Genomic DNA, 12,589 nt, shown 5'->3' with positions numbered 1-12,589 from the left:
TGAGCATGGCTTGTGGTATGAAGAGAACCAGCAAATAGAGAAAAAACCTGGAGGCTGGAGGTCCTGCTGTGGTAGGCTGGTCTCTCCAGTGATTTCAGAGACATTTATTGCAAACAATGGAAGAGCGGACTACAAGGAATTATTCTTTACCAGAAAAAGTAACAAAAAAGTGCCAAAGTGACACAAGCATTTTTCTTGTCTATGCCATAATTATCCACAGTAGACTGAAAAAAAAAAACCAACAACAAAAACAAACAAACAAAAAAAACTACCTCAGCCCTACCCCAAGACTGATATTTTTATAGTTAATTTATACTTTCATCTAACAAAATAAGTAATATAACTTTCTGTCAAGTGTTAACAAGAAATGACACTGAGTAGCCATATTTTTACAGAAGTTTAAACCTTCTTCTCTGATGCTGCCTTATACCTGCTATTTATACCTATCCCTTACCATGACCAGCTTATACTTTACTAGCAGTATTAACTTGAATGATTTCTTTAGGTTTACTCTCGCCTAATTTTAAGACACTGTTTTGATGACTTCTTCCTAAAAAAAGAATGAGAGTGTGGCATAAGACAGGCCTGGTCAAAAAAGAATTATTCTTAAATGCTTGCTCTTTTCACTGAAGTGCAATAATTTGCACACAGCAAATCTGTTTTTAATTTCATGATTTAAAAAGAACTAATTCTATTCTGGTGTTATATAAATTTTCTATCTCATGGCAAGGAAACTGCAGGTCTGAAGAGTAATCCATGTTTCATTAGTTTGTGTGTTCTGCCACAGAATATAATATTACATTCTTAAATTAGTTGGAAGCCACACTGTGCTGCAGAGTATAAAAACAAAAGTGAGGGCTCAAGCTAGGTCAAGCATATTTTGTATAGGTCCATTAAAAATCTCATTCCATTAATATTAATAAAGATGTTGAGATACAAAAGTCCTTCAATTAACATATATTAGGCAGGCAGGCACAAGCATTCAAGTGATCCCACTGTGAACAGCAAGAACCCAGTCCTCAAAGAATAAAGCCCCGAGTGTGCTGTGTACAGAGAGGGGCAGCCTGAAATGCTAATGCCCAGGGGAGTGAAAAGGCAACACCCCATTGTCTGTGCAAGCAAATATCACTTTATTGCCTCAGCTTCCTCTTCTATGAAGCAGGTTTGTGCAGGGCCTTCTTATTCCAGTAAGACTAATTTCAAGACCTATGATCTTTGTCATCAGACCTTTAGTCTTATACTATTTTTTGGCAGGAACTTGCTGGGCAGCCACACACAAGATTCAGGAAAGGGATTTTCATCTCGCAGTACAACTTGTTTGCAGATTTCCCCAGCTTATGAACTAACGTTGTAAAGAAAGAAATTACCTTGCATGTTCCAGAAACTGCTCTGGACAATAATGGTTCCCACGGTACCGAGCTTCAACCATCAAGACTCATTCCCTTGCATCTGACCTGATTATTTGACATTTCTTCACCCTCATTCTTGGTGACTTCCGAGCACGATAAACAATAAAAGGTTACTGATGTCAACCTATTATGAGCCAGGATGTTGTTCTCATCTAACACAGAGTAAAGCCAGCACTGAAGCTTAATTAATACATGTTTGTAAATTGTGCTGAGCTGCAAGGCATTATGATTTCAGGTTTCTTCTGTAAATGTTTACCTCAGAGCTTTAGTCAATGCTCCACTGTCTGAACCAAAGATAAGTTCTGCTTCCATCAGCTATTCACATAGCTGGTCAAATCACTGTCAGAGCAAATCAATAGGAAATTCCTTTAGCATACTGTAATTTATGGTAGACCTGCAGCAACAGAATTGGGATTAAAATGGGATGAGAAAAGGCAAGAAAGAACCAACATTTCTGCTCCCAGTGACATGATCAAAAAGACAGAGGAAAACCTTGTTTGTAATGGAATTATCCATTAAAGTTCAATTCAGATACCGTTTAAGGGCTAGTCAGAGCCTTCCTAACACAAAATAGAAAAAAAAAATATATTGCAGTCTGAGTTTCAGCTGCTAAAACTCACTGTAGGTCCACTGCCAGCTCCCACTGCAGAGACAACTAAATTTAACCCCTCTCCTGCCAGCTCACTGAGAGAAGACCATAACAAAGTGAGGCACACAGAGCTAACAGCTCCTGTATGTGGTCAGCAGTCCACTCAGAGGAAACACTCTGGATGACTAAAGGCTGCTGACATTAGTGGGGCTGTTGTCAGGTTACCACTGGACACTGCAACTTCCAAAAAGAGAAAGCAGGTACCTTCTAGAAAATCCCTAGAGAGCTGTAAGTCAACACCATTGCCCATACTCAGGAGAGAATGAAATCAAATGCAAATAGCTCTGAAATGGTCTTGAAGAATTGACTGATGTGTTATGGGCATCACTGCTCTGGATGCCTTTGCTTAGCATGGCCCCAGCTTTTATCTTGCCCTCATCCGTGGGCTGCAAATTTCCAAACCACAGGCACTGAAAACAGTCTTTAGACCTCCAACCTTCTCTCCTGTTTGCAGTACTGGGCAGCAATCCCAGTGATCCATCTACTTTCAATGAGTAGAGGACATGCTGTACATCAGACACACAAACCCATCCCTAAAAAGTTGCAAGTCAGAAAAAATTATCTTAAATACCTTGTGGACTTAAACACAATGCAGTGACAAACAAAAATCATAGGTGCCCAAAGATCTGAGGGACTTATAAGAGCTGGTAAACTCCCAGTGACCATCCAGACCAGTCCACAGTGAATCAAAGTCAAGTCTCCAACTGAGTGCAAGTGTGCAAGTCACAAAGCTGTCACCATAATCAGGGCACTGGTTCTGCAGAGAGGGTAAGGAGGAAATAAGCCTGGAAAAAAACAATGTTTAAGACCAGTTTTGATATCACTTTTTGCTCAAATTAAGTGGACTGTGTGTCAGGATCAGGGCACAACCAAGGCACTCCTGTGCTCCCCACTCCACTGCCCTGTGTCAGGTACAGAGCTCCAGGAGTGGGCAGCTTGAGTTGGAATTGAACTACAGTTTCACAGACTGTCACTGTGTTTTGGGTAAACAAAAGCCTTTACACACCAGGTCTGCAAACCTGGTACCTTCCTCAAACACTTCTGAAGTGAAGGAAGGAGAGGGGAAAGACAGAAATAAAACCTCGTTTAGGTTAATTGTTAGTGACTATAAGCTGCTATTAGTTATTTGAATCTGCCTCTAAAAGGAGAAATATTTCTGATATTTCTCAGCACAGCAGTTCACAGCTGTGCAGAAGAGAATACTCTGCCTCTCGGCAGTGGGGATGGTATGGTCCAAATGAAAATAGTGGTCCAAATGAAAATAAAAATCCTCATGACATCAAAGACATCCTGTTATGAAGAGGTCAAGTCTGTGCAGACAGGTCATCCTCTTCTGACCCTCATGAGGGCATCTGTCTGTAAGCTTCTCTCTAACGGACTAGGGAAAGTGTGGGAACTAAGTTTTGTGGAAAGACTTTGCTACAGCAAGAAAAACGCTGATGTTACAAGTACAGAGAGAATCTTGCCTTTGGAAGTGATGGTGAGACTGCAGCTTAACAAGAAGGGCCAGGATGAACTGTCTACCTCTGTACAAATGGATGGCTCCCTGTTCCTGGAACCACTCTAAAGGTGCAAGCAACAGTGCTCACAACAGCCTCGAGTCTGGTTGGAAATACACTGACAAAACATTTCCATGCTCTGCTGGAGCAAAACCAGGGCAGGCACAAGTGACAGAGGACCAGCTCCTGTGGGTACTTGAGAGCTGCTGTGCATCCACAGCCCACTGTGTTCAGTCTGATGGAGTTAAAGTGCTCTCAGGGACACAGTGCTTCCTCTATGTATGTTGCAGGTTTTTAAATATAAAACCAGGAAGAAATGCAGCCTCTATTACTTTATCTGTCAAGCAGAAGCAGGTTATTTCTCATCATTAACCCTCTTTAATTACATTTCTTACCTATCAGGAATCAGTAGTGTCAAAATGCCTGGGATAACACTGTCTTTGTCTCACAGAGCTAAAGGCAGAGTTAAACAGAAAGCTTATAAGACAGATATGGAGAAGGGCAATCAATAACCTAATCTCACAATTCATCACAGTCAGTTCAATGTTGAGACCAGAAACAGTGTCTTGTATTTGCCTAGTATAAATTAAAATATCCTCAAGAATATTACTTTTCCCCATCGTCACCTCATTTTCCTGTAGAGATTTTTCTCATTTTCATATTTACCATATTATGGACTAATGGAATAATAACAGAAAAATGTTCATCAAAACAATGGACAAAATTATGATCCTGTAAAACACAGTTTGTGTTTTATAAATGATGGAGATGCAATGGTGTGTGAATATAAAGAAAGTCAAAGAACTCATGCCAGATGCTGCTCATGTCATGCTGGCATAATGGCAGAAAACACAGGATTTGTGTACTGGCTTCTGGGTGGACTAAAACCAGTTTTAAGACTAAGAAAAGTCACCAGCTCTGTACTTAGTTTCTCTTCAAGGTCCCACTGGGCCAAATTTTGTCATATTTTTACAGCTGTAGATTCCTAAAGGAACCTCACTACAAACAGCAATTATTTTGTACCTTCACCAGCAGTCTGGCTCACTGAGTTTGATGGGAGTTTGGCTGCATAAGAACCTTGGTATTTGTCTCAACATATTTAATTGGACTTAAAGTGTGAGCTCTAGGAATAGGAGGCTGTTGTTACACGAACTTACATGATGCTAATACAGGGTGCAATTAAATGACTACAAAGACTGGGTACATGAGTTGCCCTGCCTGCCTCTCAGGTGGCCAGACTGCATTAAGCAGCTTTAATTTTGTGGCTTCTTTGATTCTTGGAGCAAAGTCCTGCCCTCAGACAAGCACACACAATCTCCACTGAATTAATACATCTCCTGTATATCTCTCAGTGCTACGTCTAACCCTTTCTCCAGTCTTAGACTCCTCTGACAGCTCAGCGAGTGTAACATGATTCATCCTTCCCTCCTCTTTCTCTTCCCTTGACTAGACACTAATAAACATAACAGAACTTGAGACAAGAGAAAGAGGCCCCTTACAATGACAGATTCAATCACATCCTACCAAAACCAGAGGAGGGCACCACTACTTCTTCTAATTAAGGTACATAAATAAATGGGAGAGAATGGCCCACATTCACATCTGGTACAAGCAGGTGCAGTCTCTCAAGCCTCCATTCTAAGGGGTTTGCTTAGGGCTAAATTTGGCCTGAACAATAAAACTGTGTATTCTATAGTTTTAAAGGACCTGAACTGTTCCACTCAGCAGTACTTGTTTTCTCTGACCCAAAACACACACAGATCTCCTCTGGGACTCGATGGCAGGCAAGTCCTTTATGTTGTACGAGTGGTTTGCTCCTCTGGGCACATGTGTAGTTCTTGCTCTACACCCTCACCTGTCTCCTGCACCAGCAGTGCCCCCACAAATGCTGTATAACAAACTACTCACTCATTAGGTCACCAATCCCTGTGTTGTGCATTGGACTACAGTAAAACTTGTTTGACTTTGCAAGAGAGTTCTTGTTCACAAGGGAAACGTGACTCCTGCTCCTAAATGCAGAGCCACAAATTACTTTTGAGAGTGTCCCTAGAATACAGCTGGACACCTCTGAGGTTCTCTTGTACTCTGCCTTGATTTACTGTGTGACTGCAGACAACTCACTGTATACAGGAGATTCTGTATACAGAAACATAAAGTAAGGAGACAAAAACTGGCAAATAAAGAGAGACAACACAGGGATACACAGACTAGGAAGGCAGCAGTGAGGCTTTTAGATGTCATCGTGGAAGCAGAGTTAGAGATGCTGAACCTATAGCAGCTAGTAGATATTGGTTTTATTGCAGATTAAATAGCACATGTGGATGAGAATGGGCAAGAGGAACGAGGTAGGAACACAGACACAACCACACTGAGTAGGTCCTAAAAAATCAGTTCCATATTCTAACAGTGGCCAGCATCATCTCCTTCAGGAAAACAGAAAAAACACTGCATTCTGTGGATTTGACACAGTCTGCCTCCCAGTTAGCTAGCTAAAGGCAATTATAAGTAATAATGAATTACAAAATAATAATAGTAATAAAAAAATTATTAGAATAAGGAAGAATTAGCTCAAATCAGGGGTTTGGAGAAAAAAAAAAAAAGATTGAATTTGGAAAAAACAAACAGTTTGAATTGGAGATGTAAAAAGGGAATGAAGCAACAAGAGAAACCAGTAGCCTGGATGTAGCAACTGGGAGAGGACAAGGGACTGAAGGAAACTCCAAGAAGTCATGCAGGGATAACAGAAGAGGTTTATTAAAAGCAATAATGAATATCAGTGGAGAAAGAAGTTGAACATTTTGCATTTCTATTCAGGCCACATTAAGATGATGTCAAAGAGAGAAACCAGTTGTGTATTTACTAACATAAACAAACTCATTGACCCGAAGGTGTAATAGTTAAAAAAAAAAAGACGTTTGAGAGTGAGAATGTATTAACAAAATATATGAAAAACATTATCACAGCGCTGTGGAAGGAATGTATGATGTTCTCCACAGACAGCCCAGAACACAGTTTTCATTTAAAAAACAAGGAAAAACACAGCTTTCTTGCTGCGTAACAGATGCCCCAGCAAGCAAAGGATGCTGACTGAAGCACGAGAGGGCAGAAAACAGAAAAAAAAGCAAATTTCCATTTGAAAAGCAAAGCACCTAAACATTTTGATCATGAAAAGAGGAACTACTATAGTAAACTTGCGCACATCCCCTGAAATGCCAACTTACTGTATCAGAGCATGAAGAGCATAGATCCAGTTCTGCCTTCTGACACATCAAGAAAATTGTGTTGACTGATGGAAACATTTGGTCTCAAATCAACAAATCAGCATAAAAATGTAGGGCCTTCCTGTCAACTAAGCCATTAAATCATAAGATACACACAACTCTTAACAGATCTATACCAAGGCAACAAATTCTTGCTCCTTTCCAGTGTTAAGTTAAGGTCATCCTGCCTAACAAACCATTTCATATAGACTCTCTCCAAAGTCTCCTCTGCAGGCAATAGCAGATAACAGACAGCTGAATGACTGAATACTCTAGGTCATCCAAAAAATTAGATCAAAGAGTCCCTGTAGTCTATTGAAATGCAATTGCTTCCAAATCACATTGTGGTGTTCCAGGCTTGAAAGAATGGGTCACTGCAGCTTTATTGTAGAGAAGCTATTGCTAATGAAAGGAACAATGGAAAGATTAGTGCTACCAACCATATAGAAGAAACACCACTTTCGGTTTAATTGCAGTGAACAAAGCAAATAGGAAAGAAGGGCAACCAAGTGACAAAAGTAGTTGGTGCAAAAAGGATATAGAAGCTATTCACAAGGTTCTCTTGATCAGAGCACAGCGTCCAGACTTAACATATGATTACTGAATTTGGATCACAGTGAGAAGTGACGTGGTTGTCATTACAGACAGCTGACGACACATTTTTAAGAGGGCAGCCCTGTAAACTGAAAGACACAATCCTGTTGATAATTTGCCTGAGATTCATTAGGTGCACTGAAATTAACAGATAGATAAAGGAACAATTATACTTTGGGATACCTACTCTACAGGAGATTACTGTAAGTAAAGGTTTACTTCATTTACCAGTTTAAAAATAACAATTTAAGGTGAAATCTATTGAACCTTGGAACTAATTAAAGAGAGATTCTAATTGCTGATAATCTAGGTATTGCCAGAATAAATTCGTTCATGCCACAATATTTATTCTCTTTTGATCAGTTTCTGGATCTTTCCTAAGTGAAGCTCACCAGTCATAACAACCTCTGTGTCGAGACAGTGGTAAAAGATCCATTTCAGTCTCAGTTAAGATCACCACATTCTGTTCCTCTGTGACCTGAGGCAGGCTTGAACCTTCCTTCTCCAGACAAGACTTGACAAGCCCAACTTCACTTAGCTCAGAAAGCATGTTAAAAACCAAAACGTGACCAAACAGGGGGGATCACCTAAACTGTACCTGTGGCGTGTAGGTAGAGCATTTCCCTTAGAGGAAAAGGCAAAACGCTGAAATAAGTGAAAACAGGGTATTTTCTGAGTAAATCTGGTAAAAAGTAGCAATTGTGAACACGAGGCTTCCAGAGAAACAACTAAGCACATCCAATATTAACAGTTCAGCACTAACAACTTTAAAAGCCAAAGAAAGCTTCATTCCAGTTCCGGGCACCTGCTCCAAACTCCCACTTGCAACTGTTCAAGTGAATTGTAAGATACTAATTCCTCTAAGTTGCTGAGGAAAAAAAAAAAAAAAGAAAAAAGAGTAGAGCATTCAAAATATAACCCAGACCACTTCAACCAGTTATCAACAGCCCTTCCTAATGAACAGGCTTCTCAAGTCACTGATTCCAGTTTCAAAGGAAACACTGGCTGTCTCAAGTGCTCCTTCTTCGGTCCCATCACACAGTTCAATAGCCCTTAGAGACAAGTACCTTTGCAAAACAGATTTCTAGAGGGTGACCCAACATATCCTCTGGACCTTAGTCAAGCACAAAGCACACAGATGACTTCATATAGCAGTGCTAAAATGACACTGCCTTACTCTGCCTCCACAGCAGACTGCTTTGCAAGTGCAAGGGTTTAAGCCTAAAAAACATCCATAACTATTAATTCTGTAGATGATTCTTCTAAATTGCATCAGTACAGACTTCTCTGCAGGCAATGAGCACTGTCAAACACACTTTGAAAAAAACACTTGTGAGTGACAATTTTTCATGAACTTTGATGACAGCCATAAATGGAAAATATGCAACGATAATATTTAACACGTTCATAAGAGATCAACTCATCAAGACTTGTAAACCCAAATAAGGCTTGAATTATCAAAGGAAACAAAGGGAAACTGGTTCATGACTCCTGCTGAGCTCGGAAATTCACCCATCCTTAAAGCAGTTGACAAAACTAGGTAAAATAATATTTTTTCACAAGCTTCTGGATAGTTGTTGGTTTTTTTTCCTTTATTCATAGCAGTTCACAAAGGCAGGAAGAGCTTATACTTCAGAGCGAGCAGAAATGTATAAACTATCACAAGCCATAACAAATTGTTATGGGATAATTACTAGGACTACCAGCCAGTCTTCTGTTTGTTTTTTCCCCTGAAAGACTGTCATCAACAAATACAAAGGGTGTGATGTTTTCCCTGAAAGACTGTCATCAACAAATACAAAGGGTGTGATGCAGTTCACTGGCTTTAACTAAATCTCTTCTGTTAAATGCAGTAGCAACTAGTGGTGCTAGGAAAATCAGCAAATGGTGTACGGTACCCTGAATATTATAGGAATTACATTCCTTCAGCTACTATTCCACATACGAAAATACTTTTAGTGCTGATTTGTTTTAAATAGACACTTACCAAGCCTACACATGTAGATATTGCTACCGAAGAGGTGCTATCATTCCTTATAAATCCCTGGTAGAAACACTGCTCAATGTCATGTTCCTGAGAATTTGACACTCCATCTTTCCCGAGTACCTGGACAATAAAACTGTTGCTTAAAATGGTCGAAGGTTTAAGTTCTAAGTGAAGTTCCTGTCCAAATGCTGAAAATTTGTAGTGCAAGGAACTCTTTGAACTCTGAGTTGATCTCTTTCTCCTAGTACTGTGCAAAACATCATGTGAAATGTACGATCCGCTGGAATCCACTCTGACAGGTGTCACAAACACATAATCTGTAAGGATAAAAAGTTAGCCATCAGCTTTTGTATCCCACAAACCAGGTAAGCACCACTCTGACCCGGGGAGCACCACGCATTCACTCTGGGATGAAGCCTTCCCTCACTCAGGGACTGGCCTGAAAGCTCTGCAGGCTCTGTGTGTGCAGCCTTGCCTGCATAAATTCACCCCTGTTAAGTCTCACAGGCTCTCAGACTGTGTTTGTTTCTTTTGTGCCCCACTGAGAGGCACAGACTAACTAGCATAGCTGTGAACATTCCCACAACTGCTCCTCTGAAGACATTTGTCATCACCAGCAGATCTGTAGACTTTCCCCTCCCCCTGTATTAATTGCTGTCAAATGTGAAGGCCGTTCTGGTTTGAGAGCCTTTTTCCTTCCCTAAGAATGCAGCAAATATTGTATCACTGTAGGGATAACCATGACTGAGACTTTGCAGAACTATACCACTTGTTCAAATGGATTAAAGGATTAATTTATTAATGCCTTAACTGAGTGAGACCTCATCTCTTTGTAGTGACTTGATTAGACTGGGTTTCAAATTGTAACTGACCTTCAGCAGAAAGAGATTACATCCTACCTAATAACCTTTAGTCAACCACCGCTAATTGCATGTCAAAGAAATGTATTGTTTTGAATAAAACGTGAAAAATTACAAAACTATTTTTGAGAATGCTGAGATCTACTCAAAACCACTTAGGAAAGGGGAAAAAATAGAGGCCATGATTCACCTGGCTGTGTGTGTCTTAAGCCTGAAGTACATTACCATTGGTGTTGACCTAGCAGGCATTACTTGTGTCCCAGAACCAGGGTCTGAATTTTATCTGTTTCCTGAACTAGGATCTTTGCACCTAGTCCTGGTTACACAAGTAATTATGCTGAATAAACTGCTTTCCAACCCCATTTTAATTTTTGGGCTGTATTTCTCTATGGATACTTAGATGTCCATGCATTTAACAAAACAATTAATTTCTCTTAGTAAATTGAAATAACACCATGTAAAAAAGAGGAAAACCCCTTTCTTCTTGTGTTGTAACAGATGTTGCAAAAACTATCAATCTCTTTGCCTGAATAGACTTTATTGGACACACATTAAGCTGAGAACATAACCACTGATAGGTTGTTTTCCCTTAGACAGTGGAAACAATACATCAAGAGCTTTCACTTTCCTCTAGTGGTGTTAATCAACAGCAGAAGTTGAGGACGCTAAGAAGGCTGGTGGCCAAAAAATGTGAGCAGCTGCTAGAGAGAGGGAATCCCCAGTGAGCAGAGAACAGGGTGCAAGAGGGTTTTCCTTTCTGCACCCTGGTGTGGTTCTCTATTGTACTTTGTTTCCACTCACACCCAGTAAAAAGCATATACTGCACTTCAAACATCCCAAAGTCATCAGCATCTACATGTTAGTCCCTGCGACCTGGGAACAAACAGCTCCTGAGCTCCTGCTCACAGGAGTCCTTTCTCTCCAGGTTTGTTTTCACTCAGCCTGCATTGCACGGCTCCTTCCGCTCTCCCACCCAAATATTTTCATTACTTTTGTCTCACTGCTTCCACAACAGACACATGAGGTTCTGCTGTTGCGGCTACACACACATTCATCTTTCTAATCACACATGGAAATGTGGATGTATTTACTATCCCATTCATTTGCTTTGCTGTTACACGTAGTTCCTTTCAGCTTTAACACACGGGGCTTAACAAGTTAATCCCTGCCCATGGTTCGCTATCCCACAGCAGCCAGCCTGCCTGCACTTTATGCTCCCCAAACACTGCGGCTTCTTCCCTTTAAATGCTCACTCCACCGAAAAAAAAAAAAAAAAAGCATCCATGCAAATGTTCACATAGACAGACACAGAAAGAGCTATACAAACCATGAGTCAATTCACTGATGCTGTCACTGGTTAAAGTTGCTGCATGAGACATGCAACAGAGGCAGCACAGCTGAAGGGTCTGCAAGAGAAAAAAAAATAAAAAAAGAGAGAGAGAAAAGGAGTATTGGGCGAGATTTCCTCCACAAGGGAAGGCAGAAAGACAAGGCACCAGGGACTGCAGTAACCTGGTACGGTAAAGCACACTAGGCGACTGCAAAAGAAAAGTGCTCTCGACCTGCCTTTACAGTGCTTCCAAGCCACGGGAGAGTCTGGAATTGCATGGAGCTGCCGCCGCCGAGGATCGCGACAGGTAAAGTCCAGACGGCCAGCAGGAGACAGTCCATGTTCCGCCGCGCACCTGGCGTGTGCTACCTGCCCCCGAAAGCGTGCGGGCGAGCCCGGCCGCCCCGCATGGTCACCTGGGCGCTGCCCCGCAGCCGCTCGGGCGGCCGGCGGAGCCCGTGGAGCGGCGCCCAGGTGAGCGCGCCCCGGCCGGCCCAGCGCTTTGAGCCGGCCCAGCGCTCTCGGCTGGGCTTTAACCCGCCGCCGCCGCGGGGCAGCGCTGCCTCCGGCACCGCGAGTGCAGCGGCCGCCGCCCGGGGGGCGACGCGGAACGGGCGGGCGGGACCAATGGGGAGGAGCGGGGCCGGGCCGGGGGAGGCACCTGGGACCGGGAATGGGGCGGGGGGATCGGCCGCGGGACGCGGGGAAGGGCCGGGCTGGCGCACCTGTGCGGATGTGCGGGGGGCGCGGTCCGAGGGGTGAATCGCTGAATCACAGGATGGGTCAGGTTGGAAGGGACCACAGTGCGTCGTCTGGTCCGACCAGGATCGTGCCAGAGCACATGGCACAGGATCGCATCCAGGTGGTTCTTGAGTATCTCCAGTGAAGGAGGCTCCACACCCGCTCCGATCTCTGTTCCAGTGTTCTGTCACTGCACAGGAAAGTTGTTCTTCCTCATGTTGAGGTGGAACTTCCTGGACATCAGTTTCTGCCCATTCCTC

General features: G+C 42.3%; 1 protein-coding gene across 2 annotated transcripts in view; it reads right to left on the bottom strand.

The window, feature by feature from the left end:
* ADAMTS18 (ADAM metallopeptidase with thrombospondin type 1 motif 18) overlaps positions 1 to 11,981 on the bottom strand; it is a 63,567-nt gene extending 51,586 nt beyond the window's left edge. Inside the window, exons 1-3 of one of the 2 annotated variants that reach the window (XM_017839143.1) lie at positions 11,825 to 11,981; positions 11,586 to 11,664; positions 9,399 to 9,715 (exon numbers count right to left, since the gene is read on the bottom strand). In XM_017839143.1, the coding sequence (XP_017694632.1) occupies positions 9,399 to 9,715; positions 11,586 to 11,664; positions 11,825 to 11,929 (501 nt within the window). In that variant the 5' untranslated portion in view covers positions 11,930 to 11,981. Of the gene's footprint in view, positions 1 to 9,398; positions 9,716 to 11,585; positions 11,665 to 11,820 lie in introns of both variants that reach the window. The other variant, XM_017839144.1, reaches the window with a different exon arrangement.
* Positions 11,982 to 12,589: the final 608 nt, after the last annotated feature.

The sequence above is a fragment of the Lepidothrix coronata genome, unplaced genomic scaffold, assembly GCF_001604755.1.
Source record: "Lepidothrix coronata isolate B3197 unplaced genomic scaffold, Lepidothrix_coronata-1.0 Scaffold379, whole genome shotgun sequence".
Lineage (NCBI taxonomy): Eukaryota > Metazoa > Chordata > Aves > Passeriformes > Pipridae > Lepidothrix > Lepidothrix coronata.
The sequence above is the reverse complement of the archived record's forward strand: the minus strand, read 5'-3'. Positions and strand labels throughout refer to the sequence as shown.